Below are 27,257 nucleotides of genomic sequence, written 5' to 3'. Positions count from 1 at the left end.
GTATATTTTTTAGTAAAACATATTTTTGATTATAATAGGAATAAGTACATGTAGTAAATTTGGAATGTACAGAAAAAGTCTTAGATTATAACTACTACCCTGATATATTAGTGTTGGTGAACTGGTAAAGAAAACCTTCACATAGAGTATATCTGTTATATGTGTACTTTTATTTTCCTGTAGTATCTTTCAGAATTATCCTCAGGCAGGACATGACTTGGAGTATGCATATTTAAATTCAGGACTCATGCTTTAATAAATTTCAGACTTTGTTAATCTCATTAGCAACTCTTTGAAGGATTTTGTGCCCTTTCTTCAGCTCCCTGCTGTGGCCTTTAGCGTCAACAACCTGCCTTTCACAGAGCCCATGCTTTCTGTCTGGGCTGAGTTGGTGAACCTTGCTGGAAGCAAATTGGAAAAGCACAAAACAAAGAAATCAGCAAAACAGGTCTTTGCAGGTCAGTGCATAGTGTTCCATGGTAAAATAATCTGAACTGGCATTACTTGCCCTTTTATCAGAGTGGGTTCGTGTGACTGTTGGAGTCTTGGAGTTCACATAGCACTTGTCAGCTATAGTTAGGAATATAAAGTACTTTTAGGTTTGTTGTTGACTTCAGATTTGGAACCCCATCACTTCGAACTGCCAGCATCTATTCTTAGCAGACTTTTAGGATATCGGGTTTGTTTCTCCACTCATGACATTCTCAGGGTCAGCCCCAAAGAGCTTTGTCTTTGGATTCTCTTGACTTTGTCTCTAACTGTGGTGGGAAGCTTTCTTAAAACCTTTCCTCCCTTTGAGTCTGGGTAACCACTCTTGGGATTTTCCTCTTCCTGCCCTTTGGTTATACTCAGAGTTTGTTTCTGTTTCTCTTGCTCTTTATACCATTGAAATCTTGTGGTTTCCCTCGTAACCCCATCTCATTCTGTCTCCTCTTTGAACATACTCCCCCTGTTTACTCTCTATATTTGTTGTTGCTCCAACGTATGTGATGGTAAAAACCTACAATTTTGAGTCTGCAGTTCACAACTCTGAGTGGAGGGCCTGTGACTATAGCAGCAATTTGCCTCAAATTCAGTCTGTGTTCACCCAGGTGCCTCCATTTTTGTCATCATGGTGGACAAACTGGTCTGCCCTGTGGGTCCAAGTTTAGTGCTCAAGGACTCACCTAATTTCATTCTCTCAGCCTACACTTGCTGTGCTGTCCCCGAGGCCTCCTGCACCCACTGCTTAGGAAAGCTGCTCCTCTGCTGCATAGGCTGTTTTGTGGTCCTTGGTCTGCTGTCAGACACATGTGGCGTGGCTTCATATCACTGGATCAGAGAGCTCATTCTAGGGAAATGGCTTGAGTTAAACTAGATGCTTCTGACAAAATTTCTCCTAGGAATATTGCAAGAAAATATGAAAATGTTTTATTTGTGTCTGGTTGAAATTTCAGTAATTTGGAAAACATTTAATAATGTCAGGAAAGTCTTCAGTTCAGTGCATTAGATTAGATATCTAGAGCGCTGAAGGAAGGAGACCTAGGGTTCAGAGGTCACAGTTGTTGGTAATCAGTTCATTCCTGAAAGCCACGCCATTGCTTTCCCGTTGTAGAGATGGCATGCATGGTGAAGAGGACATGAGTTGGATATCTGGTTCTGACTGGGTTCTTTTGTTCCATAGGACAAGTAGACTTGGACCTGCTGCGCAGCCAGCAGCTGAAGCTGTACATCCTGAAAGCAGGGCGGGCGCTGCTTTCCCACCAAGACAAACTACGGCAGATACTGTCTCAGCCAGCTGTTCAGGAGCCTGGGACTCTACATGCAGGTATCTTTTTAACTGGGAGTTTTACGTAGATGCGACAGAAAGATGCTCTAGTAGAAACATGCACAAAGAGCATGAATAAGCAGTTCATAAAAGGAGAGTGCGAGCCTTGTGTGTGGCCTGGCTGCGCTGCAGATGCAGTTGTCAGCTGTAAGACCTGTGTGTCTGAGGACTCTGATGCCTGGCTGTGTACAGTGCAGGCGGGCCAGCACACTACCTTCAGTAGAGGTGGGTTGACTGTTGAGAAGTAGAATATACAGATTTTGTTTTCAAATTCAGATGATGGAGCAGTTGCATCCCCTGACCTTGGGGACATGTCGCCTGAAGGGCCACAGCCTCCCATGATCCTCCTGCAGCAGTTATTGTCCTCAGCCACCCAGCCGTCTCCTGTGAAAGCCATATTTGATAAACAGGAACTTGAGGTACACTTGTCTAACCTTGATAGCTTTAACTGGGTATGCTTAACTGTGAATGACTGACCGACTAGCTCTGTACTGAAGCAGTCCCCTTCCCTACGTGCTTTATTAATTCCTTTTGAGATGCACTCGTACATCTGTGCTCTGCAGTGCAGCTCATAGAGATGCTGGGCGTTCCCTTTTGCTCAATGGTCGAGGGCCCTTCTCCTAACCTTCCTTGTTTGCCTAGGCTGCTGCCTTGGCCCTCTGTCAGTGCTTGGCTGTGGAATCCACACACCCTTCCAGTCCAGGCTGTGAAGACTGCAGCTCCAGTGAAGCTACCACCCCAGTCTCCGTACAACACATCCATCTTGCCAGGGCGAAGAAGCGCAGGCAGTCGCCAGCCCCTGCTCTGCCTATTGTGGTGCAGCTCATGGAAATGGGATTTCCTAGGAAGAATATAGAGTTTGCTCTGAAGTCGCTCTCCGGCACATCCGGGAATGCGTCTGGTTTGCCTGGTATAATTTTTTCTTGTACATGCTTGCTTCTTTTTGGGTTTGAAGTTCAGTGCTATTGGTCTTGAAGGCAGCTGAGTGTTTTTGCTCTTAGGTGTGGAAGCCTTGGTTGGGTGGCTGCTGGACCACTCTGATGTCCAGGTTACAGAGTTCTCGGATGCGGACACAGTATCTGACGAGTATTCAGACGAGGAGGTGGTGGAAGATGTGGACGATACCCCTTACCCTGTGGTCAGTGGTTCCACGTATCCTACCAGACTTACACGATGATTATATGTTACTTTTCTCCATCCCTCTAAAGACCCAGTGCATGCCCTGTGGTCAGTTGTGCAGGATTTACCCACAGCTCTGCTGTATACAGAACAAAGTTGTTTCTTTTGCCGCTGAGATAATGATTGGTTTTTCTCTATGACATTTCTCTTAGTTTTCAAAGAAACCAATAATAACAATTGAGTGCTGTTGGGTAGCTTTTAGAAGACACTGAAGGGCCATGTCTGTTGTGGTCACAGTCACTCTGCAGACTGAAAGAAGGAGGATTGATTGAGCTGAGAGTTCAAGCTGTTCCTGGCAGCATCATTATTAGACATTGTCTAGCTAAAATACAAATAAATATGCTGAACCCTCTATAGTAAGAGGATCATGAGTTCAAGGATGGTTTTAGACTAGCCTTGGAAGTATATCAATATCCTCTGTCTTTAAAACTCAAAAATACATGCCATAGTGCTGCATGCTTTTAATACCACTTTGGAGACTGAGGCAGAAGCCTGGGATGCATACTGACAGCCCATGTAAAGACAACCGTTTATATAAAAAATCGTGTTTTGTGTGATATAGTGATTTTTGACTTGAAACAATTGTTTTATAAAATTCATTTTTAAAAGCTTTGGAAAGTTTTTGTTTATTGCAAACTGTTAAGATTCATTTTGCCTAGAATTATGGCACTTGTTGCTTTTATGGAGGACCTGTGTTAAATTCTCATTACCCACATGATGGCCTACAACCATATGTAACTTCATCTGTCCTCTGTGATGCCAGACATGCGTGTGGTGTACATACATCCATGCAGGCAAAACACTAATATAATATATTTAACATTTTTCACAAAAATTTATTTTACATACTGTGCTATTGCTGTTAAGGTAAGAAGATTTTTATAATGAAAATACAGTATTGAATACTGCATTTGTTTATATTATGGATTTCAGTATTTTTATCAGTAGGGTCTCATTGTAGCTCTAACTGGTCTGGAATTACTATGTAGGCCAGAATGGCCTCAAATTTCTAGAGATCCATCTGTCTCTGCCTCCTGGGATTAAAGGTGTGTGCCACCATGCCCAGCTGACAGTCTTTCTTATGTGTCTTTCTCAACTTGTTTTTGTGTTTATGTCACTTAGGCTGCTGGTGCTGTTGTGACTGAGAGCCAGACTTACAAGAAGCGTGCTGACTTCCTAAGTAATGACGACTATGCTGTGTATGTGAGAGAGAACGTTCAGGTGGGCCTTGTTTGTCTTTATTTGACAGTGCTTGAGTACCGCCCATATGCTGGGCAGTAGCTGAGCTGACAGAGGTCCTCGCCCTGCGGGGGCCTGCCATCCTGGGAATGGAAGGCAGTCAGACTGCTCTTTAATCCTTGCACTCAGGTGGCAGAGACAGGAGGGTCTCTGCGATTTTGAGGACAGCCTGGTTTATAGAGTGAGTTCCAGGACAGTCTCCAAAGCTACAGAGAAATCCTGTCTTTTAAAAAAAAATGAAAAAAAAATAAAGATCTGCTTATTAGAAAGAGAAACCGATACTATGGGAATGAGAAGAGACCAGAGAGCATGCCCTTGGGACAGTGATTAGATCTATGTTGGGAAGGTTAAATAGAACATGTAGTAGTACTGGGGAGTGTCTGGACTCATGCTGAGACTTTGGTAGGAAGGCTTATTAGATTCTTATGTTGACAGGTGTTTGTTACTGGGTGGACATTCACCTTGCTTGTTCTTCAAGAAGTTCCCCAAACCTAGACCCATTATAGGCCCATGTGATGGTGATTTTCTAGTTTACTTAATGTTTTTGGATTTACTAGCTCAAGTTTTCTTTGATAGATTTTTGTTTTTAAAATCAGCTCTAGTTGTTTTACAGTTCTTGGAGGAAAGGCAGAGTAAGCACCATGTTTAAACTCAGTGATATTAGAGTTTGTCTCTCAGTTTTCTCAGTGATGCATTGGTTGTCAGCTGAAGGAGACCAAGAAGCTTTGGTTTGTTATTGTCACCATGATGGATTTATTAGCTGTAGCTTGTGTTTGAGCTGTTACTCCTTCTGAAGATGATACAGGCTCATGTATATATTTCCAGCGAGGTCTGGTCCCACCTGTGCCAAGTGCTGCTTATCTTAGTTTGCTTTCTGCTGCTGTGATAAGACATCAGCCCAGAAGTTGATCTGGCTCACGCGCCCCAATCGCAGTCTGTCGAGTGGCAAAACCAGGGCAGGGACTCAAGGCAAGACTCTGGAGACAGGAGCTGAAGCAGATGGCATGCAGAAATGCGGCTTACGGCTCCCCACTGCTTGTCCAGGAGTGGCAGTGCCCACGGTGGGTTGCACTGCCCCCCTCCAACAATTATTAATCAAGAAAATGACTCACAGATATGCCCACAGGCGAGCCTGATGGAAGAAGCAGCTCCTCAATTAACGTTCTGTCTTTTGGTGACTCTATAATTTGTGTCAAGTTGACAAACTAACCAGTGCAATATTTTTAGCTTATTTCTGGGTCCTAAATAAAATCTTTACATTGTATCTTCTGTCTAGGTGTACTTGACTGCACTTTGCATTTCAATTTCAGGTCGGAATGATGGTTCGATGCTGTCGAACATATGAAGAAGTGTGTGAAGGTGATGTGGGCAAAGTCATCAAGCTGGACAGAGATGGATTGCATGACCTCAATGTGCAGTGTGATTGGCAGCAGAAAGGGGGTACTTACTGGGTTAGGTATATCCACGTTGAACTCATAGGTGAGCACACTCCTTGTTAACACATTATATTAGAGACACGGTTCCAGAAATGAGCACTAATCTTAGTGTGTTTGCCAATGAACTCCTTAGGCTATCCTCCACCGAGTTCTTCGTCTCACATCAAGATTGGTGATAAAGTACGGGTCAAAGCTTCCGTGACCACACCAAAATACAAGTGGGGATCTGTAACTCATCAAAGTGTGGGGCTCGTGAAAGGTAACAGCCAACAGAATGCTTTGTTACAGACTATAGTTTCCTTTATTACTGTATGCATTAACATTTCTTTTTACTATGCTATCAAAAGTTTGATGAATATGTCTAAGAAATATAGTAAAGGCTAGAAATAAAAGACATAAAAATAGCCAGGTTAAACAAAACAGATTAAACAGACGAGTGTCACCATTATTTTATGTTTAAATGCTTGGATTCCAGAATATTGGTGCTTTCCCAGGACTTGTGTGTGGTGGTGTGCCACCACTGCCCGGCTTATATTTTACTTTTTATTATAAATATTTTTCTTTCCTTAAAAGATTATTTATTTAGTTAGGTGGTGGTAGTGCACACCTTTAATCCCAGCACTTGGGAGGCAGAGGCAGGCAGATCTCTGTGAGTTTGAAGCCAGCCTGGTCTACAAGAACAGGTCCCAAAGCTACAGAAAAACCCTATCAGCTTTTTTTTTTTTTAATTTTTTTGTTGAACATATTTTTTCTCTCTTTTTTTTTTTTGGCAGGGTTTCTCTGTAGCTTTGGAGCCTGTCCTGGAACTAGCTCTTGTAGACCAGGCTGGCTTCGAACTCATAGAAATCCACCTTCCTCTGCCTTTCAAGTATTGGGATTAAAGACATATACCACCACTGCCCAGCTGCTTAGAAGATTCTTGTGTATCAAAACAAGAATATGTTTAAAAAAGCGTTTATGGCTGCTAAATCAGTGTTTTGACAGGGTTGTTCTTAAAGGATGGAAAGTTTTAGCATTGTTAATGTGGTTTATTTCCTAATATGTGAGGGGACTAAGCAGCTTTTGACCTTTATAATTAAAAACTCGTTAGTGTGGAGATTATAAGCACAAGTAGAAGAAACTACAGTATATTGAGCATATGTACCTTCTGATTGGTGCATCAGCAGAGTCAAAAAAGAAAAATTAATTAAAAAAAGGTGCTCACTCCTGCTCTGCTGGAGCTGGCTGATGACTGTAGGTGCCGTCTCATTGCTAAGGAGCATTCTTTATGGGATGTGAATGCCTACAGCATTTGCCACAGAGCTGCAGTATTGAGCTGTAGGTTTATGTTGACTGTAAAGTTGTCTCAGGTAGTTCCTGTCCTGTGCTAGCTTTCAGTGCCAACGGGAAAGACATCATTGTGGATTTCCCCCAGCAGTCTCACTGGACTGGGTTGCTATCTGAAATGGAGTTGGTGCCCAGTATTCATCCAGGGGTCACGTAAGTTTCTGGTTTCATGATTACTAGATCAGTTTGAGGAGGAAGAGTTTTCTTCTAAAGTTATTTAAGACTGACTTCATCATTTTCTTATCGTCTTTCTTAAAAACAGGTGTGATGGCTGTCAGACCTTCCCTATCAATGGATCCAGGTTCAAGTGCAGAAATTGTGATGACTTTGATTTCTGTGAAACCTGTTTCAAGACAAAGAAACACAACAGCAGACATACTTTCGGCAGGATAAATGAGCCAGGTAGAGCTGAATGCTTGTACTTCGTCCTCCATCAAGTCCCACTCGTGAAGTAACTACTGAAGTCTGCCGTTAGGTTCATGTGTGTACAGGGAGTGTTGCAGAGGGAGCACAGTTAGAGAGAAGGGGCAGTCTGATCCATTTCCTCCCCTTTCCCTGCCTTCTCTCCTTTAGAGTAGTAAGGTTTGCCTGTCTCAGTTTCCAGGAAGTGTTAGAATCAGCTCCAGAAACTAAGAGTGCATCTATGTTTAGTTGGGTGCAATGGAAGTTGGTGGTGTAGGTTTTCATTTGTAGTATTATGTATTTTTATTGAAGTAAATACACAGAGCTTAGAATTTGCCATTATAAATTTATAGTGAATGTGCTGTGTATGATGTTGTACAACTGTCTCCACTATATATTTCCAAAACCATCTGTGTCCATCCAAACAGACATTAGCATTTAACTTCCTCATCTTGTCTTTCCTCTTCCTGCTGCCTTAGGCTTCCTGTGGCTGTGATAAAACACCATGACCAAAGAAGTTTAGGGAAGAACGGGTTTATTTAATTTTGTAGTTTACAGACTCATAAATCATGGAAGTCAGAGCAAGAACCTGAAGGCAGAAACTAAATCAGAGGCCATAGAAGAGTGCTGTCTGCTTGCTTGCTCTCATCCCAAGACACAAACAGATGCTTGCCCACCCGTGTTAATGGCTACATCTTTCACAATAGCCAACATGGAAAACAAACCTTAAATGGCCATGAATAAATACACGGATAAAAACACTTGGTATACCTATTCCGTGGAAAGTTGTGACTACCAACTGTGTAAGACACATTCTGATGAAACATTCCAGCACAGCTGAACCCTGAAGACAGTGGGGTGAACTAAGCCTTTAATCAGCAGGGTTGGTTTGTCAGATGTTAGAGATCAATTCCTATGTGAGCTCACTTTTATCAGCTGTCATTGACATAAGTGTATGTTGAGCTGCAATCTAGTGAACAAAGAAAAGAAAACTCCTCCCAAATGTGACGTCACTTCATAGTTCACTCATGTCTGTGTTTCCTGCTGGGATTTCAAATGCAGCTCAGCTCCTGGAGCTGCTCACAAGCCTCTTGGGCCTTTCTGATAGCAATAAAGGGAGCTGTCAGGTCCAGGCCGCATCTCCTCGGCACACTTCCATTTGTCCCTAGCCTTCTTTAGTTGCCGGCCTTAATTCTTTTCTGTTTCATTATTTCGGTACTTTCAAACAGAGGGTTTGTTTTTTTTTTTTTTTTTTTTACTTTGTTTTGTCTTATTTTTTTATTTGGGAAAGGCTAGCTGAATTTCCGAATTCACCATTAATGGATGTGTAAATACAAAGTTGATCTTTTACAAAAGTTGCATTTATAAAAGTATTTCTATTATTCTTATTTTTGTAGTCCAGAGACTGATTCTGGGGCATCCTTTCCCACTGAACTACTCTCTCAGATCCTAAAAGTCGTTCTAATAATATTTTTTTGTGAACTGACACGGGTTGTTTGGAAGTACATTGCCCTGTTACTGCCTGAGAAGATTTATGTGGAATGAATTACAGCATTATACAGACCACATTTCTCATATTGATACAAAATAATATTGGATAGCTTTTGAAAGCCATTTTTGGTATTAATTAGTGGCTCTTTTTAAATTTAAAGATATTTGAAAATAGCATAGTTAGAAGTGCTTTGCTCTGGTTTCGCAGACCTGGGGGCTCTGTCCAGTCCCATAGTGTCTGTCCTCTGTTTGACCATGCAATAGGGCAGTCTGCAGTCTTCTGTGGCCGTTCCGGAAAGCAGCTGAAGCGCTGCCATAGCAGTCAGCCTGGAATGCTGCTAGACAGCTGGTCGCGGATGGTGAAGAGTCTGAATGTGTCGTCCTCTGTGAACCAGGCCTCTCGTCTCATCGATGGCAGTGAGCCCTGTTGGCAATCATCTGGGTCCCAAGGGAAGGTAATGTTTGTGGGATGTGTCAGGAAACATTCTGATTTAGAAGGTGGATTTTAGACCTTTGCATCGAACTGAGAACTTTTAGCTTTGCTAATACCCTCTCAACGCTCATTTTAAATTTCAGGTCATTAAATAATTTTAAACATACAGACTAGTATATTGTGTATTATTGTTAGATTTTTTTAAACACTATGAATAACAGATTTTATTAAGTGACCAGTTGAGTAACCAATTATTTTATTTTCATATGTAAAATGTTAATTCCTATTATACTCCAGTTTATAAGTTTTTCTAGCATACAAATGAGTTTTGGGGGTTTCGCTAACACTGTTGTACCTTGTGTGCCCGGAGGGCAGATGTGATGGGAAGGGTAAAGTTTTCTGGGACGCAGTCTAGATCCTGGTCAGAAGTCTGTAAATGCACCATTGATGCGGCTTGGAGTGAGACTGCTCGAATCAGCAAATGGTGGGAAGGGGTGTTTTTCTTCCAGAGCAGGGGTGAATCTTCAGGTTCAGGCTTCAGTGATATTGTTTTATTTTACTCTGTTTACTGGTGTGTGTGTGTGTGTGTGTGTGTGTGTGTCTGTGTGTGTCTGTGTGTGTGCACGTGGAGGTCAGAGCCCGTGCTTTTCTACCATGTAGGTTCCTTGGGGTTGAGTGCAGATCATCAGGCTTAGCAGCAAGTGCCTTTGTCCTCCGAGCCATCATGCTAGCACCTAGTGAAGACTTTAGCAGCTAAATATAACTTAAATTTTGGTAACTGAGCGTGTATTTTTTTTCTTCCCCCTTTAAAAAAAGCATTGGATTCGTTTGGAGATTTTCCCAGATGTTCTTGTTCATAGATTAAAAATGATAGTAGATCCTGCAGACAGTAGCTACATGCCATCCCTGGTTGTGGTGTCAGGTAATTGAATTCATTTACTCTAAAAGAAGCCTCTTCTGATGTTTAATAAAGATTGCTTGTTTGATTTCTTTACCTTTCTTCCCCCCCCAGGTGGAAGTTCCTTAAATAACCTAATTGAATTAAAGACTATTAATATCAACCAAACTGACACCACTGTGCCCCTGCTGAATGACTGTGCCGAGGTGAGTTGAGTTGTAGTGACCTGTTTTCTTTCTGTGTGATTGTGTGTAGCACATGGATGGCAGCTATGTGTTTATACTTAGCCGAGTATTTTCCTTCTTAAATGATTTACATTCCTTAATACCTTATTTTATACAATTACTTCTGGGAAAGAAACAAAACCGACTTCACTTTTCCCTGTTTTTGGTAATAAGCATATGTTCATATTCCTAGTACTCTAAAAAAAGCTTTGATTGGAGTTACTTTTTTCTTTTTCTTTTCTCTCTCCTCCCTCCCTCCCTCCCTCCCTCCCTCCCTCCCTCCCTCCCTCCCTCCCTCCCTCCTTCCTTTCTCTTTTTTTTTGGTTTTGGATTGGTTTTGGTTTTTCCAGACAGGGTTCTCTGTGTAGCCCTGGTTGTCCTAGAATTGGATCTGTAGACCAGGCTGGCCTTAAACACACAGAGATCTGCCTGCCTCTGCCTCCAGATTGCTAGAATTAAAGGCGTGTGTGGCCACCACCCCTGGCTGAAGTTACTCTTTACATCCATACATATTTGTCAACACCCAGTATCTTTACCTTAAGGTAGATTTTCTGACAGTATTTGTGATATTGAAATTGCTTCTTTGTTGTTGCACCTTTGCTTCAACTGCTGAACCTGTGAAGTAATAATAAAATATCTTGCAGAAAGAATCTGAGTTTGTTGTGTCTCTTGAAAAGTCCGATTGACAGGTTTTCTGTATACATGTAGGATGGCTGTGCTCTCTGTACACGGTCTCTTTGCTGTTTTCTTTGCTGTGCAGAGACTTCAGCTGGTTTCCCTTCTACACATGGTTTCTTTGCTATGCAGAGACTTCAGCTGGTGTCCCTTCTATACATGGTTTCTTTGCTATGCAGAGACTTCAGCTGGCTGTGTCCTCTGCACATGGTCTCTTTGCTGTGCAGAGACTTCAGCTTCTAGTCATTCTGCTGTTTAGCTCTGGGGCTCTTAGCTCTACTGTTGGTGTTCTGTGTAGAAAGTTCTCATGTATAGCTATACCAAATGTTTTCTGTGTACGTCCCTTTAGCCATTTCAGTGTTTGCAGTTGCTCTCCTGTTCACTTTAAGTTGCGTGTAGGGCGAGAGATAAAGATCTCGTTCTTCTGCAGGCGGGCATCTAGTTGTGTCAATCCTCTGTTTACTAAGTTTTTTTTTTCGGTGTTTGTTTTTAACACTGTTTTTGAAAAATAGCGGTGTGCATTTATGTCTGAGGTCTCCGTTCTGTTATGTTTGTTAACGTGTTTGTTTTTGTACCAGGACCATGTGGCTTTCGTCACTGTAGTGCTCTGTAGAATAATTTGAGGTCGTATATTATAATGCATCTGGCAGTGTTCTTTCTGCATAGAATGACTTTGGCTACCCAGTTTGTTTTTATATTTCCATATGAGTTTAATATTTATTTCTACTTCAGTTAATATATCATTACAGTTTTGAAGAAGATTATATTGAACCTGTTAATTATTCCTGGTGACAGAGCTGTCTTTATGACATTAGCTCTGCTAAGGCAGGAACCTGGGCGTGTTTTAATCCCCTAGTGTTGTCTTCAGTGTTCTTATACTTACCTTCTGCTGAGAGTTTATTCCTAGATTCTTTCTCTCCCTCTTTTAAGAAAATATGGTATACAGGATTTTTTCCTGAGTTCCTTTCTCAGAAAGTTCACTATTGCTGTATAAATAAAATCTATTAATATTTGTGTTATTATTTTGCATACTGCATTTACCAGATCTTCTAGTTTCCCATTAGACTCACAGTGTCTTAAGTATAGATAGAGTCTTGCCATCTGCACATTAATCTTTCCAGTTTTTGATCCCTTTTTATTTTTTTCTCTTGTTGCTGTAGCTGAGATGATGAACACCATGTTTTATAAAAACGGAGGAGGCAGGTTCTCTTGTTTTGTTCCAGTTGTAGAGGAGATGTCAGTTTTCCCCATTTAGTACGGTGTTGACTCTAAGTTTGCCGTATCTAATAGCCAATATTACTGTATTGGGATCTGTTCCATTTATTCCTATTTTTCTTCAGGAACTTTTATCATTAGTTCAACTCTGTAAACTGCCTTTTCTGTATTTATTGAGATGACGATGTGGTTTCTGTCCTTATGTCTATTAATATGTTATATTATGTTGATTGATTTGCATATATTGAACCAACCTTTCATCTGTGGAAGGAAACCACCTTGATCAAGGCATATAATCTTATTAATGTGATTTTGACCTCAGTTTGCAAAGGTGTTTTTATATCTGTTGATAAAGAAATTAATCCTGGTTCCTTTGGTTTGATATCAAGGTGATAGTGATTTAGTAAGATAAAATTGATACTATACCTTTCCCTTTCTGTTTTGTGAATGTCCACAAATGTTGATGGGTGTCGGATTTCCTTTAAATATTTGCTACTATTTATCAGTAAACTCATCCAGTTCTGGGCTTTTCATTGTGAAGGGTTACTTATGTACTGCTTCCACTCTTTTAAAGTTATGAGTTTGTTTATATTGTTTACATTCTGTAGATTTAATTCCTGTAGGTCATATGCATTTAGAAATTTTTTCTTCTTGATTTCCAAACTTGGAACACACATTTTCAAAATATTCTCTAATGATCTTGTGGGTTTCATTGGTGCCTGTTTTAGTAATTTCTTTTTCAGGCTATCCCTTGTTGTAGGAGCTTGAAAATTTTCTTCCCCATTTCTTCAGTGAGTCACTGTTCATTTAAAATGTATTGTTTAGTCTTCAAGTATTTGTGTGTTTTCTAAGGGTCACTGCAGGGTGGGTTTTTCCAACCGCATTCAGGGATTATTTCTGCTCTCTGTCTGCCTTTAACATGATCAATTTTTAGAGAAAGGCAGGAATATTTGGTAGATACCTATCAAATCCACTTTCTCACTATTTTATAGAATTTGGAGCTCCAAGATTCAGGGTATTAAATACTCCCTAAAAATTTTTACTTAAAAAATTAAATAGTTGTGTCCTCTTGAATTGTTCTCTTTATTAGCATATAGTTACCCTCTGTGCTTTTATATTGTTATAACTGTCATTAACTTACTTATCTGTCTGTTTATCACATCTATCCTATCTATACTTTCTATCTATCTATCTATCTATCTATCTATCTATCTATCTATCTATCTATCTATCTATCTATCTATCCATTGTGTGTGTGTGTGTTTGGGTTGATAGTTTTCTCCCTTTTATTTTGCATGAATTCAGCCATGTGGGTTGTCTTCACTTGGGTTTATATTCAGGGGGAAACTGACTGCAGTAACATTTGTGATGTTTGGACAGTAGTACTGGTGTTAGCTGTAGGAGTGAGTTCTGTGTCCCTCACTTGTGCCTATAAGATTTGGAGACAGGAACATGAGCGTTCTGGTTGGGGGAAATGTTGCAAACTCACAGGGATTAAGAGTGTCAGTATTTTAAGTAGTCAGTGAAGGAACTGTGGTGAAAAATGAGTAAGAAGGAAAGTATGTGGGTTAGAGGTTTAAGAAAAGCAGTAGAAAACAATATATATTAGATTTAGAGAAATGAGACATGGATCTAAGAGCCTCTTCCAACACGATAAAAAGCACAGCATATTAATCGACTACTTAAGGTACAAGAATATGAATATTGAAGAATTAAATTTTTAAAATGAAAAAAGATGTATGTGTATAATATAGGTTGCTAAAATCAAAAGTTACTGATAAAAAGCCCTACTGGATAAAAGAGAAGAGGACCGTGTTCTCAGGAGTGCTTCTGGACCCTGGGAGGGGAGCCTGTCCCTGTGTGTACATCAGGTTCCGCCACCAACTCCATGGAGCCCTTGTACCTCTTCCTTGCTATGGCCTGGCTGGGGCTGTCACAGATCTTAGCTTTGTACTCGCGCCCGTGCTTCTGCCCTCTACACTGTCTAGCTTGGCATTTGGTGCTTCCGACCGGATGCTGTGCCATGTTCCGGCCGATGCTGTACCATGCTCCGCGTTTTACGGCCCCTTCCCTGGGTCTGATTCACTTGTGTGTGATTTCTCAACTCCACAATCCCTACTGGTCAGACACAGATTTGGCTCAGTCTCTGGCATTCTTTCCACTTCTCCACTGCCTGGCTGTGAGATTACCTGTTACTTCTCCAGGAAGTGGTAGGGAAGGAGGATTTTAAGTGTTGGAAGCGTTCAGTTTCAGGTTCTTCCACCTCTTTCTAGGGTGTAATTTCCCGAGGTCTAGTTAGCTTGATGTTCTGGCTCCAGTTTGAATTTCCAGCAGCCCACACTTGTCTGTCCTGGGCAGCTCTCACGCTTTCCCTGGGAGCTAGGAGTCCCTTCAGGGCACTTGCTGGCAAGACTCAGCTCTGACCATGCTCCTTGGTGTGGTCAGATGAACTAACTGGCTTCTTTGGGGCCAGGAAATGAAATCCCACTCTGTCTTCTTCCTGTTTTCTGTAGTTCTTTGTTATTTCTCCATTTTGTTCTTTGATTTCTCTTTTTATCTTGGCCTTCTTCTACCCAGACTGGTGAAATCACAGATGCAGTTTGTAACCTGCGGTCTTCCCAGAATGTCAGTGTCTGTCTTCTGAGTCTGAGGCGTCTGTAACTTGTCATTTTCTCATCCAGTATCACAGGTACATTGAGATTGCAATAAAGCAGTGCAGGAGCTCAGGAATAGATTGCAAAATCCACGGTCTCATCCTGCTGGGACGCATCCGGGCTGAGGAGGAAGATTTGGCCGCAGTTCCTTTTCTGGCTTCAGATAACGAGGAGGAAGAGGACGACAAAGGCAGCACTGGGAGGTGAGAGCTTCTTCCTGTGGGACTGGCTGCCTTCTGTCCCATCCCCAGATCGTGAATCGTGCCTACTAGGATGCTTAGTCGAGTTGTCAAAAATAATTATTTTGCAAGAAAATAAAACATAAAAAAATGCACATTTCAAAAAAAATGACCATTAGAGAGAAGGTTGGGAAAAAAGCTTACTTCTGTTTTTAATCTAAAACGTTCTGTTCCTGTTTTGGCTTAAATCCCTGTAGCTTCCTTTTGCTTTCTGTGTTAGATCATGATTTTCTGTAGACATGGTATGGCACATTTTATTGCTAGCTATTTTACTGTTAACTTAAATGTTTTAGTTTTTCTTTATTGTGGTAAAATATACTAAGCCTGATTTTCCACTTCTGCAATTTTAAGTTTACAGTTGGGTGGCATTAAGGACATGGACATTGTTACACAGCTGTCTCTGGGCTGTCTCGAGGCTCTTGTGTATAATTCTTGTGCAATCCTAGGACTTCTTGTTACCTGACTGTAGGTAGGGATGCCTGCTGCTGTGGCTGCCATTCTGCACATGTGTGTGGAGCAGCTTCTGTGGGTCCGTCCCTGTGGTGGACAGTGACACTGGACAGACTCACCTGCATCAGCGTGGTGTTCGAGCTGGGAAGAAAGGAGTTGTGTGGTGACTGCAGTGGAGCATTGCCCCGGACAGGAAGATTCAGTGTTATGAAACATGGTGTGTCAGGGTGACAAAGATTCTTCCATTATGTGTTAATTCCGTGATGTGTATAACAAGGACTGCTCTAGGCTTCCTTTGGAGTCCCAATAGAAACATTGCCGCTGATCACTTTCCTCACAGTTGTGCTTTTGTAGATGGATTAGTGCGTGTGTGTTGTTCAGACAAACGTGCAAAATACATTTCAGTGTCTCCAACACTGCTCCTGCCATGCTGGGTTCCTAGTAGGGCCAGAGCCTTCCATAGGTGGTGGACACAACTCAGGTGACCAAACACGTTTTGCTGTAAGTGACTTTCAGTGATGTAAGGAGACAGAGAGAGCAGCTCCATCTGTACTGCTGCTCAACACATGCTCTTGTCATCAGTGCCACAGCTCTGGGGTGAGCCAGGTCACTTCGGGGCCTATGGCATTGCTCTTCCATGCTGTCCTGCCTTATTTCAAGACCTCTTCATAGATACAGAAAAGAAAACAGTATGTGCATACATACTCTAGCGTATTTACAATATGTGTGAGAATTGCAGCTTAGTGTTTTCTCATTTAGTGACCACTAAAATGAATTGAGACTGGTATACTTAATTACATCCTATTATATAAGTGAGGTAACCATAACTTAGTGAATGACTTTTTTGTTGTTGTTTGTTTTAGTAATTGAATACACGAAAAAGAAAAATCGAGACAATTTGGGTGTATTTATATTCCTAAATAATGCTATTATTAGCAAGTAATGTCTGGATTAATAAGCAGTCTAATACAGCAGTCAGTCACAGAACCAACACCCAAACTGCATGTGGTTATGTTTAGCTGACTGGTCAGTACTTAACATTGGACCACTCATTGAATATTCTGAATGTCAGTATTTGTTTCCCAGGCATGTATTTGACCAAAATTCTGTTCGATGATAATTTGATACTTTGTATATAAATTTGTTCTACTTTGCCTCTAATCAGATAAGTCAAGCTTTTTCTCTACATTTTTGTTTTATTTCTGTACCATGGGATTTTGATCCCCTAAAGTAATATTTATTGCTATGTAACAATTTTTTTTATAAAAGATCTGTTTATATAAAGAGTAGTTTTCTAAACCCAGAATCTTCCATTCCTTGTACAAATGGATCACAAAAAACAAGTAAAAAGAAGCAGGATTTTAGCACTTGGCCATCAAAGTGCCTGCCGAGGCCATCGTAACCTTGTCCTGCACACTGCGAGCATCAGTCAGGTAGAGAACGGAGTGCTGTGGCTCCCATCATGCCAGGTCAGGAATGGGTCAGCAAGCATGTAGCAACCCAGGGAATGCAGTCATGGCAGAACCCATCCATCCTGGCATTTCCAGCTTGTGTTGTTGTAGGCAGAGATGTCAAGGAAGAAAGTAGCATATTGCTTTGATGTATATTAGAATACTTCCAATACCACATAGTTAAATCTGTTTAATTCTGTCTTTGAGAAATAAAATGACCACATACATGTTTAGATACAGGACTCTCCTCTCCCCATCCCCCTTCCCAAATACAAAATATAACAAGGCCACTTCTGGGTGGAACCTGTTAGGGCATTTCCCCAGGGGCTCTCAGGTCCATTTGTGCTCACTGGGCACTCTGTTGAGCACTAGGACTTGTTCTGAGCCAGGAAGCAGTGTTATGTTTAACTTGAGTTTAGGAAGAAAGCAGATATGCACTGAATTATGGAAGTTTTGCCTCATGGGATCTTACGGTGCAGGAATGACCGAATTATCTGATACCAGAATGTTCTCCAACAAAAGTACAAGGTTCAAATATAAATTAAAAAAAGATAACACATTACTGGGTGTGGTGGTACACATCTATAATCCTAGCACCCAGGAGCTGAGGTAGGCAGATCTCTGTGAGTTTAATGAACAGCCTAGTCCAGGTAGTGGGTTCCATGCCAGATGGGGCTACATAGTGAGACCCCCTTCTCCAAAACAAGCAAATGTACAGAAAGAAAACAGACTAACCTGTAAATGTTTACTGTACTGAAAGTAAGATACAGTGATAAATCTACAGCTGTCATCCATGTCTGTTTCTGTAGCACTTGCTTGTATACAGACTGGTGGTTTCATGTGCTAAAAGCAAGATCTTTGAATGGACTTCTTACTTGGAGGAGCTCTTTCATTTTTAAATGCTTTGTTTCTACCTTTGTTTCCTGTCTAGTCTCATTAGAAAGAAGACTTGCCGGGTTGGAGTCAACAGCTACAATAGAGAACCAAAGTGTTTGTGTGGGGGCCTGAATGACAAGGACCAGCTGGGTGGGCTCAAAGGCTCTAAGGTACTACCACCTACCTCGTTCCCTGTGACTTGATTGGCAATGCTTCCTGCGGCTTCTTCTGGCCTGAGGCTCAGGCAGTAGGCAGGGGCTCTTATTAAACTAACCTTACCACCAACCCCTCTTTCTAGATTGTGGGTTCTGAGTTCAGGACTTGGGTGAGCAGCTCATCTTGCTCTCCTTTATATACATGGAGAAGGAATGCTGTGGAGTCACAGAGAAATGGGACAATAGATCTGAGTGTGCACGCTTGTCATTGTGGAGCGGCTGTGGGTAGAGACCCCCTCTCCCCCCACACACTCATTGACTCACTCACTCACTCACTCACTCACTCACTCACTCACTCATTTTTTTAAAAGACTTATTTATTTATTATGTATACAGTATTCTTAGTATTCTGCATGTATGTCTGCAGGCCAGAAGAGGGCACCAGATCTCCTTACAGATGGTTGTGAGCCACCATGTGTTTGCTGGGAATTGAACTCAGGACCTTTGGAAGGGCAAGCAGTGCTCTTAACCACTGAGCCATCTTTCCAGCCCTCATTCATTTTTGTATCCTGATCATGGTTTCCCCTTCCTCCCCCTTTTACCCATTCATTCATTGATTCATTCATTCACTTATCATTCATTCATTCATTCATTTTTACATCCTGATCATGGTTTCCCCTCACTCCTCTCCACCCAGTCCCTCCTTTCACTGTTGATTAATCCTGAGACTGCTGGGCAGTGGTGGGCGCAACGCCTTCTAATCCCAGCACTACGGAGGTGGAGGCAGGTGAAATCTCTTGTGAGTTCGAGATTAGCCTGAGGTCTACAGAACGAGTGTTCCAGGACAGGCTCCAAAGGTTTGCCCTGTCTTGAAAAACCAAACATTTGCTTTCTATGCTTGTACTTGATTTCACAAATAGTTGGGTTAAAAAGGCTAATTTTTTGACGTGCTTACACATCACAAAAAGGGTGACATTTCCTCAAATAAAAAAATAGAGTAATTATACAAATAATGCATTTGAATTAGGATCTGAATTAATTGTACAAATTGTTATCTATGTTGATGAGGTCCAAAAACCCCAACTTACACTACTCTAATTTTTAGTATTGGTTTCACCTGAATGAGATCTGTTCTTTTTAGTCTCTGTGGTGACGGCATCAGTCATGTGCCTCTGTCACGGTATTGTTGGGAAGCAGAGATCTGCTGGAACTCACTTACTTGAACTAATTTATATTGTGATTTAGGCAGCCGGAATAATGACATTTATGTCCTGAGGTCACAGATCCCCATTTTGCAGTGGTCACTGATAGTTAGGTATAGGTATAGGCATATTGATGGTTATGTATAGGTCAGGTATAGGTATGTTGATGGTTAGGTATAGGTCAGGTATAGGTATGTTGATGGTTAGGTATAGGTCAGGTATAGGTATGTTGATGGTTAGGTATAGGTCAGGTATAGGTATGTTGATGGTTAGGTATAGGTCTTATCTGGACCAAAGCCTTTTTAACTCACACTTCCAGATTATAGTCCATTCATAATGCAAAACAAATCGCCATATAATAATACAGGGTTTCTTAGGCAAGATTTTCAATTTTAACCACATTTGTCATAGTGAAAATCAGAAACATGTAATTCCCTCCCTCCCTCCCTCCCTCCCTCCCTCCCTCCCTCCCTCCCTCCCTCCCTCCCTCCCTCTTTCCTTCCACTCTTGGTTCTTTTATTGAACTCTGGATTGGACTCAAATCCTTATCCTTGCATGGCGAGCCCTTGACTGAGTCTTCTCCCCAGCCCCTGATCTAATTGTGTTTCTGTACTGCAGACCCACTATAAGTAAATCTAATTGTATTCTTCCATCTCTAAAACACTTTAGTTTGTACTTCTAAGAGCTAAGGACTCTTGTGGTTAAGGTAATCACAGACTGACAGCAATTCTGTATATCATCTGTTAAGATCACTTAGGAGTGAAAAAGTATAAACATTCTCTTTTTCTTCCTTTGCTTTAAAAAATCCTCTTCCAGATCAAGGTTCCTTCATTCTCTGAGACTCTGTCCACTCTGAATGTGGTTCAGGTGGCTGGTGGATCTAAGAGTTTGTTTGCAGGTATGATTATTTTGGTATTGGTAAATTATGTTGAACACACATTAAACAATGTGGCCTTTATGTGTGAGAGCTGAGACTTCTGACTGCTCCTTGCAGTGACTGTGGAAGGGAAGGTGTACTCCTGTGGAGAAGCCACAAACGGCAGGCTGGGACTGGGTATGTCCAGCGGGACGGTCCCTATTCCTCGGCAGATCACAGCCCTCAGCAGCTACGTGGTCAAGAAGGTAGCGGTCCATTCAGGTACGAGCCCAGCACCAGTGCACAGGGGCCAGATGTGCCTCTTGCTTTGCAAGTGTTTCAAGCCCTTCAGGAACTCTCTGAATTATCCTTGTGTTCTTTTTCAAGTTTTAGTTAACTAGTCTGAAGAAAGAGGTGGATGATGGACTCGGTCTAAGATTAGTTATTAGTACTTAATAAAGCTTTTTGGAAGCCATCATTGTTGGCGTTTCAGGTGTGTTTTGTACCTCTCAGAGGATTTGTGCTCAGTCCTAGAGCGCTTGTGTCTGTCAGGCCCTGCACTTTTTAGCTATGAAACTGTAAAGTTCTGTCGCTTAAATAGGGTATCTTTTTTTTTAAATATTTATTTATTATGTATACAATATTCTGTCTGTGTGTATGTCTGTAGGCCAGAAGAGGGCACCAAACCCCATTACAGATGGTTGTGAGCCACCATGTGGTTGCTGGGAATTGAACTCAGGACCTTTGGAAGAGCAGGCAATGCTCTTAACCTCTGAGCCATCTCTCCAGCCCCTTAAATAGGGTATCTTACTGTGAAAATTCAATGGTTCCCATGAGATTCCCCAGAACACCAATGAATTCTCAGTGTGAGAAAAGTGGTCTTCAAGTAAGTTCACTGCTGTCCCTCAGCTTCCACTTTGGCATTACTGAAATGTTCTGAACACCATGCCAGGTCCCGAGGGATGGAGCCGACTCTGGATACTAAGCTCAATTCATACATGTACTGGTTAGGATTCCAGAGGACATATGTGCGAAACAAGAACTTACTCTTCTCCCCCGTTAAGCTCCGGGTAGGGTCTGAGCCCACCTGTAAGGCATCTGCTTGTGAAGAGCACTGGCCCTTCTGGCCTGTTGCTGCGGGAAGGTGGCTGTAATACTCTAGCCGTGTAGCCCTTCTCTAGAGCTGGACTCGTTGTTGCCCCTGATAGTATATGGAGTTGTCTGTTGCTGAGTCCCTGCTGCTGGGAGCCCCGTCTGCTCTGCCTTGGAGCTCAGTGGTTTGTAGATCCCTCTTTGACTATGCAGCCAGAGCTCACGCCTGTAACGTGAGGCGGAGCGCTGGCCTGGGGGAGTATCGGGGAACAACATAGCTGATGTGCTTCCAGAAGAGCGGTTACAGTGTCTTTGCTGCCGCAGTGGGGCTTGTTCAGATAGTCCGCTGCCGGGACGCGTGGTGGAGCTCTTGTCAAGGTGTTTGACAGTCTGCTTAATGATGTCCTGTCCTCACTCTTTATCTTAGTTTGAACTTTTTATTTATTTAAAGTAATGGAAGCCCATGAACAGTCATTATTATTTTGCTTCTTTTCAGGTTAAATATTTTTAACAATTTGTAATTTACTAAAAGTTCATTTATTTTACATATATGTCACCCAGAAAGCTTTCTATGATAACTGTGGTGATGGTTCTGTTACTCATTTAGCTAACACATACACATCGAGCACATGCCGCCGTGTGCCAGGCAGAGCAGGTAGCACACGGTGAACTCTTTATACATTATGTGTTGACAGCCTTCCCCTGTGTGACTGTTGCAGGTGGCCGGCACGCTACAGCCTTAACAGTGGACGGGAAAGTGTTCTCGTGGGGCGAAGGTGACGATGGGAAACTTGGACACTTCAGCAGAATGTGAGCCTCTTCCTCAATCTTGCTCATTCCTAAGAAACTGTTTGCTAGTAATAATAGGCTATTTTCACAGTTGCTTACAGAAAATTATTGATAGAGTTATTTATTGATATAATATTAATATTAAAAACGTGGATGGATACACTAGTTTGATCCACTCTCCTTTTAAGGTTTGACAGTTAGGGTGATGTATATTTTTTGTTGATCAAAGATGGGCCGTCTCTGAAAAGAAGCTTGGTAAGGAGTGTACTTTACTCTTGTCCTAGGAACTGTGACAAGCCAAGGCTGATCGAGGCCCTGAAAACCAAGCGCATCAGGGACATAGCCTGCGGCAGTTCTCACAGTGCAGCCCTGACATCCAGCGGGGAGCTGTACACCTGGGGCCTGGGCGAGTATGGCCGCTTGGGACACGGTGATAATACCACACAGCTGAAGCCCAAAATGGTGATTATGCACATTTCCATTGCTTATAAAAGCTTTATCACTTTGTTTTTTCAAGTGAAGATAAGCCTCAAGTCTGGGTTTTTAAAGACACGAACAAAATGCTGACTTTCAGTCTGTGGAAAAATTCCCATTGCTTTCCCTATTCCCGTGCTTCATTCTGTTTTTACGTTTGTAATCGAGTAGGTGAAAGTCCTTCTTGGTCACAGAGTAATCCAGGTTGCGTGTGGAAGCCGAGATGCACAGACACTGGCTCTTACTGATGAAGGTAGGAGCTGGTTGTGATGCTGAGTGTCCTCTGGGTAGGTGTGTAAATACTAAGAATTTACCTGAGGTGTTTGCTTTTTAAACCTAGGTTTGGTGTTTTCCTGGGGTGATGGTGATTTTGGAAAATTGGGCCGAGGGGGAAGTGAAGGCTGTAACATTCCCCAGAACATCGAGAGACTAAATGGCCAGGGTGTGTGCCAGATTGAGTGCGGAGCTCAGTTTTCCTTGGCACTCACCAAGTCGGGAGTGGTGTGGACGTGGTATGTAAGCTTCCTCAGTGTCATTGTGGAAGGCAGACTGTTTGGAGAGCCCTGGCTTTGCCCTGTGCCCAGCCTCAGCTGCCTTGTAAAACTGTTACTTTCTTTCTCATTTGGCATCTTTTTGTGAAGAAAAAAAAAACCTATGTTGAATTGAGATTACTGATAAAATTATGAAAAAGAAAGATCTTACAGTTCATTTTGTAAAGAAATCTATAGACAGTTTCACCCAGTTTGTGTGAGGTTTATATAGCTTTAAAAAATTGTGAGTTACATTATACTGGAAACTACATGAAATAAGGAGAACGAAACAGACTTCTAATTTCCTTATGTCATGTCAGGCAGTTAGCAACTTGAAAAGACATCCCAGATAGCGCTTGAGAGGGGGTTGGCAGTGTACTCTATTCCGTCTCTTTATAATCCATAGTAACTGAGTTCTTATGTGACACATGACAGCATGAGAGGTCTTCCTGCCAAGTTAGTCTGCGGTAGTTTGGATTGTGGTATATATTCTGTGTGATGTTATCACTCCACTCTAGAAGGTGTGTGGTCGTGAAAGTTTTCCTATAGCATTGCCAGACTGTAACCATGTAGTGATTCCAGAACTGCTGCTTTGTCCCCAGGGGGAAAGGGGACTACTTCAGACTGGGCCACGGCTCAGATGTGCACGTGCGGAAACCACAAGTGGTGGAGGGACTGAGAGGGAAGAAGATTGTGCATGTGGCGGTCGGAGCCCTGCACTGCCTGGCGGTCACAGACTCGGGACAGGTGAGGCTCAGTGGCCTGTGGTAAGGGCCCTCTAGGAGTGCTCGGCCGGCTGTAGTGCTTGTCTTGTCCAGACTGGAGTACTTGCTAAAACCCAGCCTTCGGAAGTCTGGGGCCAGAAAATAGCTAGTTGCAGGCCAGCCTAGGTTACATAGTGAGTTCTTGTGGGCCAGCCTGGGTCACATTTTCAGCATGCCACACCAAGAACATAAAAATAACAAATATCCCTTAGACTCCTGAAATGCTTGGGTGAGTTTAATATTAGGTTAGTGCAAAAGTAATCATGGATTTTGTGTTGAAATTTTCCATTTGATACTGAAATATATTCCTAAATAAGTTTATTATGTTTATTATACATAAATCTTACTTTTTTTACAATTATTTTATCTGTGGGTATTTATGTCTGTCTGTCTATCTGTGTGCACACATGTATAAGTCAGAGGGCAACTTTCTAGAGTTGGTTCTTCCACCATGTGAGTATTGGAGATTGAGCTTAGGTTGTCAGTCTGGTCCACAAGGACTTAATGCCGAACCATCTCAACGATCCCTATCATACATCATTTTACCTCTCTCTCTCTCTCTCTCTCTCTCTCTCTCTCTCTCTCTCTCTCTCTCTCTCTCTCTCTCTCTCTCTCTCTCTCCATACACATACATATATGTATATATGTGTGTGTGTGTGTGTATGATGACTTACACTTGTCATTTGTTTTATACTATTGAAATGATACTAGACAAAACCAAGTTTTAGTGATTTTCTTACTCATGTTCAGAGTGACTCAAAGCAGTGGTGGCAGTTCACAAAACCAGCAGTGTGTCTGGCCCAGGAGCTATTAACAGATAGACAATGCAGTGGTGGCTCAAGACGTTTAACAAACAAAACGAGAGCCTCAAGAGGGGAAGCACAGTGGTTGAGCCTCAGGAGTTGACAGGAACCACATCGTGGAGGCTGATCATAGAGCTTCACGGGTGTTGCCAGCTGACTCAGCTTGGACCGTTCAACAGTCATTCAGTATTTGGAGCAAACTGGAAAGTGAAGAACTTCCCAGAAGTGGGTGCTTTGTGATCTGTACAGAAAGAAAGAACTATTGTTTCATATTGTCATCTTCATCTATGAGTAATGGAACTATTTCTTTACTATTTCTTTTTTTTTTTTTTTTTTTTTTTTTGGTTTTTCGAGACAGGGTTTCTCTGCAGCTTTAGAACCTGTCCTGGAACAGCTCTTGTAGACCAGGCTGGTCTCGAACTCACAGAGATCTGCCTGCCTCTGCCTCCCGAGTGCTGGGATTAAAGGCGTGCGCCACCACCGCCCGGCTTCTTGATTAGATTGTGATATGCGGTTAAAGGTGGATTGTGTAGGACAGCCATCTGTGACTTGCTTGGTAGTTAGAGAAGAAACTCCAGAGTACTTTCCTAAACAAAACATGCACACAACAAACGTAAAACAAAACAGAGAAAGGCCATGGTCGTCGTCGGTGTATTGCGAGTGTGATCCATTTTTGCTTTCTGAATCTTGCCCAAACCACTGCACCTGAGAAGGATGTTCAGCAAATCAGTAGGATGAATTGTCTGTTCAGCCAGTGATTCAAAGGTTTAACTAGCTGGGCTGTGATCTTTTGCCTCATCCACCAGACCTCTCACCGCCCACCTGCCACGGCTTCAAACGTCTTGCAGGGAAAACAACCCACAGGGTGCAGAAAAAACTACAACAAACAGTGCAGCTAATGCTTTCTAAGAACCTGTTGAACCTTGCAGCTTAGATTTTTATAGTTCATGAACAAATAAACTTATTTTTCATTGGCAAAATGTGTCTTTTGGCTATAATGGTTTCCATTTTGATTAATAAATACTTGTTTTGAACCTATTTACAGTAATTTAAAAATCATGCTTCAAAACTAATCTGTTTTGTGCCAACCTAATATTGGAGAGCTGTTAAGGTGGAACAGAGTTCATCTTGTTTACTGGTGTATTGCTTAACTGTCAGCACAGGTTGAGGCGGGGAGGTCTTGGCAAACCATCCTTTCCATTTTGAAGTCCATGCTAAAGTATAAAAATTATTGAAAATACTCCCACCCCTAAGCTATTAGCAGCTTTTACTTTAGGGGGGGAAAAACCTGATGCTTGATAGAAGATATACCTACACAAGAGAGGCTATACCTACATAATAGAGGCTGTACTTATATGATAGAAGCTACACCTACATAATGGAGTCTATCCTTATGTGATAGAGGCTACACCTACATAATAGAGTCTGTACTTTTATGATAGAAGCTACACCTACATAAGAGAGGCTGTGCTTATATGATAGAGGCTATACCTGTACAGCATAGGCTGTATTTACATGATATAGGCTATACCTATGTAAGAGAGGCTGTACTTGCATGATAGAGGCTATACCTATACAACAGAGGCTGTATTTACATGATAGAGGCTACACCTACTTTACTTTGGAAATACAGGATTTGGTAGATTTTGTTGTTTTAAGAAGAGTATGCCATGACTAGCCCATGGAGCCATATTTTAAATTTGGCTTATGAAAACAAAATTAACATTGTTTAGTTCAAAGTGAATTATGCTTTATAATTGTAAAACCTAAGAGCAGATTACTTGAAAAATGAGCATGGTATTTTTCTTTTTCTTTACCCTTTATAGTATAGTGGATTTACTGCACTTAGCCAAAGCAGTACACCCTCTGTCTCCCACCCAAAGAAGGGCGAATTAATTAGAATAATATTAAGTAGCATTTATAGTTAAGCATTTTCATGGTTGATTTTTTTCCCTCAGAACTGAATGTACTCATGCTCTTTTGTTGTATTGTGAAATATATTTTATCTTTAAGAGTGCAGTTCTTTCAAGGACCATGACATGTTTTATGCATTTTCAAGTGTTTTTAGAAATAATGTAAAGTTGAAAATGTAATTTTTTTTCCCCTTTAACAGGTGTATGCTTGGGGGGACAATGACCATGGTCAACAGGGCAATGGCACGACCACAGTTAACAGAAAGCCCACCCTGGTGCAGGGCTTGGAGGGCCAGAAGATCACTCGAGTGGCTTGTGGGTCCTCACATAGTGTAGCCTGGACGACAGTGGACGTAGCCACGCCCTCTGTCCACGAACCTGTCCTCTTCCAGACGGCAAGAGACCCGCTGGGTGCTTCCTACTTAGGTAACGTCCTCCTGCAGGCTGGCCCTCGCATCTCTTGAATGCGCAGCTTCTGTCCGGTTTTGCTTGTGCAGATGATCTTCCTGTGCGTTGCTTTGTCCACTTAGGTGGCTGTTTGTGTCAAGAGTAGACGCCTTTTTGTTCCTGAATACTGCTTCGTGCTTTATTCAGTCATTGAAGGACATTTAAGTTCTTTGTGATTTCTGGTTGTTACAAATTAATCTTTTTATTATATCAAGGTGTTTTTTTTTTTTTCTGAGT

General features: G+C 41.9%; 1 protein-coding gene across 1 annotated transcript in view; it reads left to right on the top strand.

The window, feature by feature from the left end:
• The window catches only part of Herc2 (HECT and RLD domain containing E3 ubiquitin protein ligase 2), a 158,743-nt gene that overhangs the window by 84,700 nt on the left and 46,786 nt on the right, over nucleotides 1-27,257 (top strand). The window contains 26 exon segments of the mRNA XM_038313420.1: nucleotides 320-458; nucleotides 1,664-1,807; nucleotides 2,084-2,226; nucleotides 2,450-2,717; nucleotides 2,809-2,945; nucleotides 4,109-4,207; nucleotides 5,536-5,704; nucleotides 5,795-5,920; nucleotides 7,032-7,140; nucleotides 7,250-7,389; nucleotides 9,145-9,335; nucleotides 10,130-10,235; nucleotides 10,326-10,417; nucleotides 15,007-15,182; nucleotides 18,051-18,069; nucleotides 18,071-18,097; nucleotides 18,099-18,119; nucleotides 18,121-18,165; nucleotides 20,169-20,250; nucleotides 20,347-20,490; nucleotides 22,020-22,110; nucleotides 22,374-22,551; nucleotides 22,735-22,816; nucleotides 22,904-23,075; nucleotides 23,696-23,840; nucleotides 26,774-26,999. Coding sequence (XP_038169348.1) covers nucleotides 320-458; nucleotides 1,664-1,807; nucleotides 2,084-2,226; nucleotides 2,450-2,717; nucleotides 2,809-2,945; nucleotides 4,109-4,207; nucleotides 5,536-5,704; nucleotides 5,795-5,920; nucleotides 7,032-7,140; nucleotides 7,250-7,389; nucleotides 9,145-9,335; nucleotides 10,130-10,235; nucleotides 10,326-10,417; nucleotides 15,007-15,182; nucleotides 18,051-18,069; nucleotides 18,071-18,097; nucleotides 18,099-18,119; nucleotides 18,121-18,165; nucleotides 20,169-20,250; nucleotides 20,347-20,490; nucleotides 22,020-22,110; nucleotides 22,374-22,551; nucleotides 22,735-22,816; nucleotides 22,904-23,075; nucleotides 23,696-23,840; nucleotides 26,774-26,999 — 3,271 coding nt within the window.

The sequence above is a fragment of the Arvicola amphibius genome, chromosome 12, assembly GCF_903992535.2.
Source record: "Arvicola amphibius chromosome 12, mArvAmp1.2, whole genome shotgun sequence".
NCBI classification, from domain to species: Eukaryota; Metazoa; Chordata; class Mammalia; order Rodentia; family Cricetidae; genus Arvicola; species Arvicola amphibius.
Note: the sequence above shows the minus strand (reverse complement) of the source record. Positions and strands in the feature narration are given on the sequence as shown.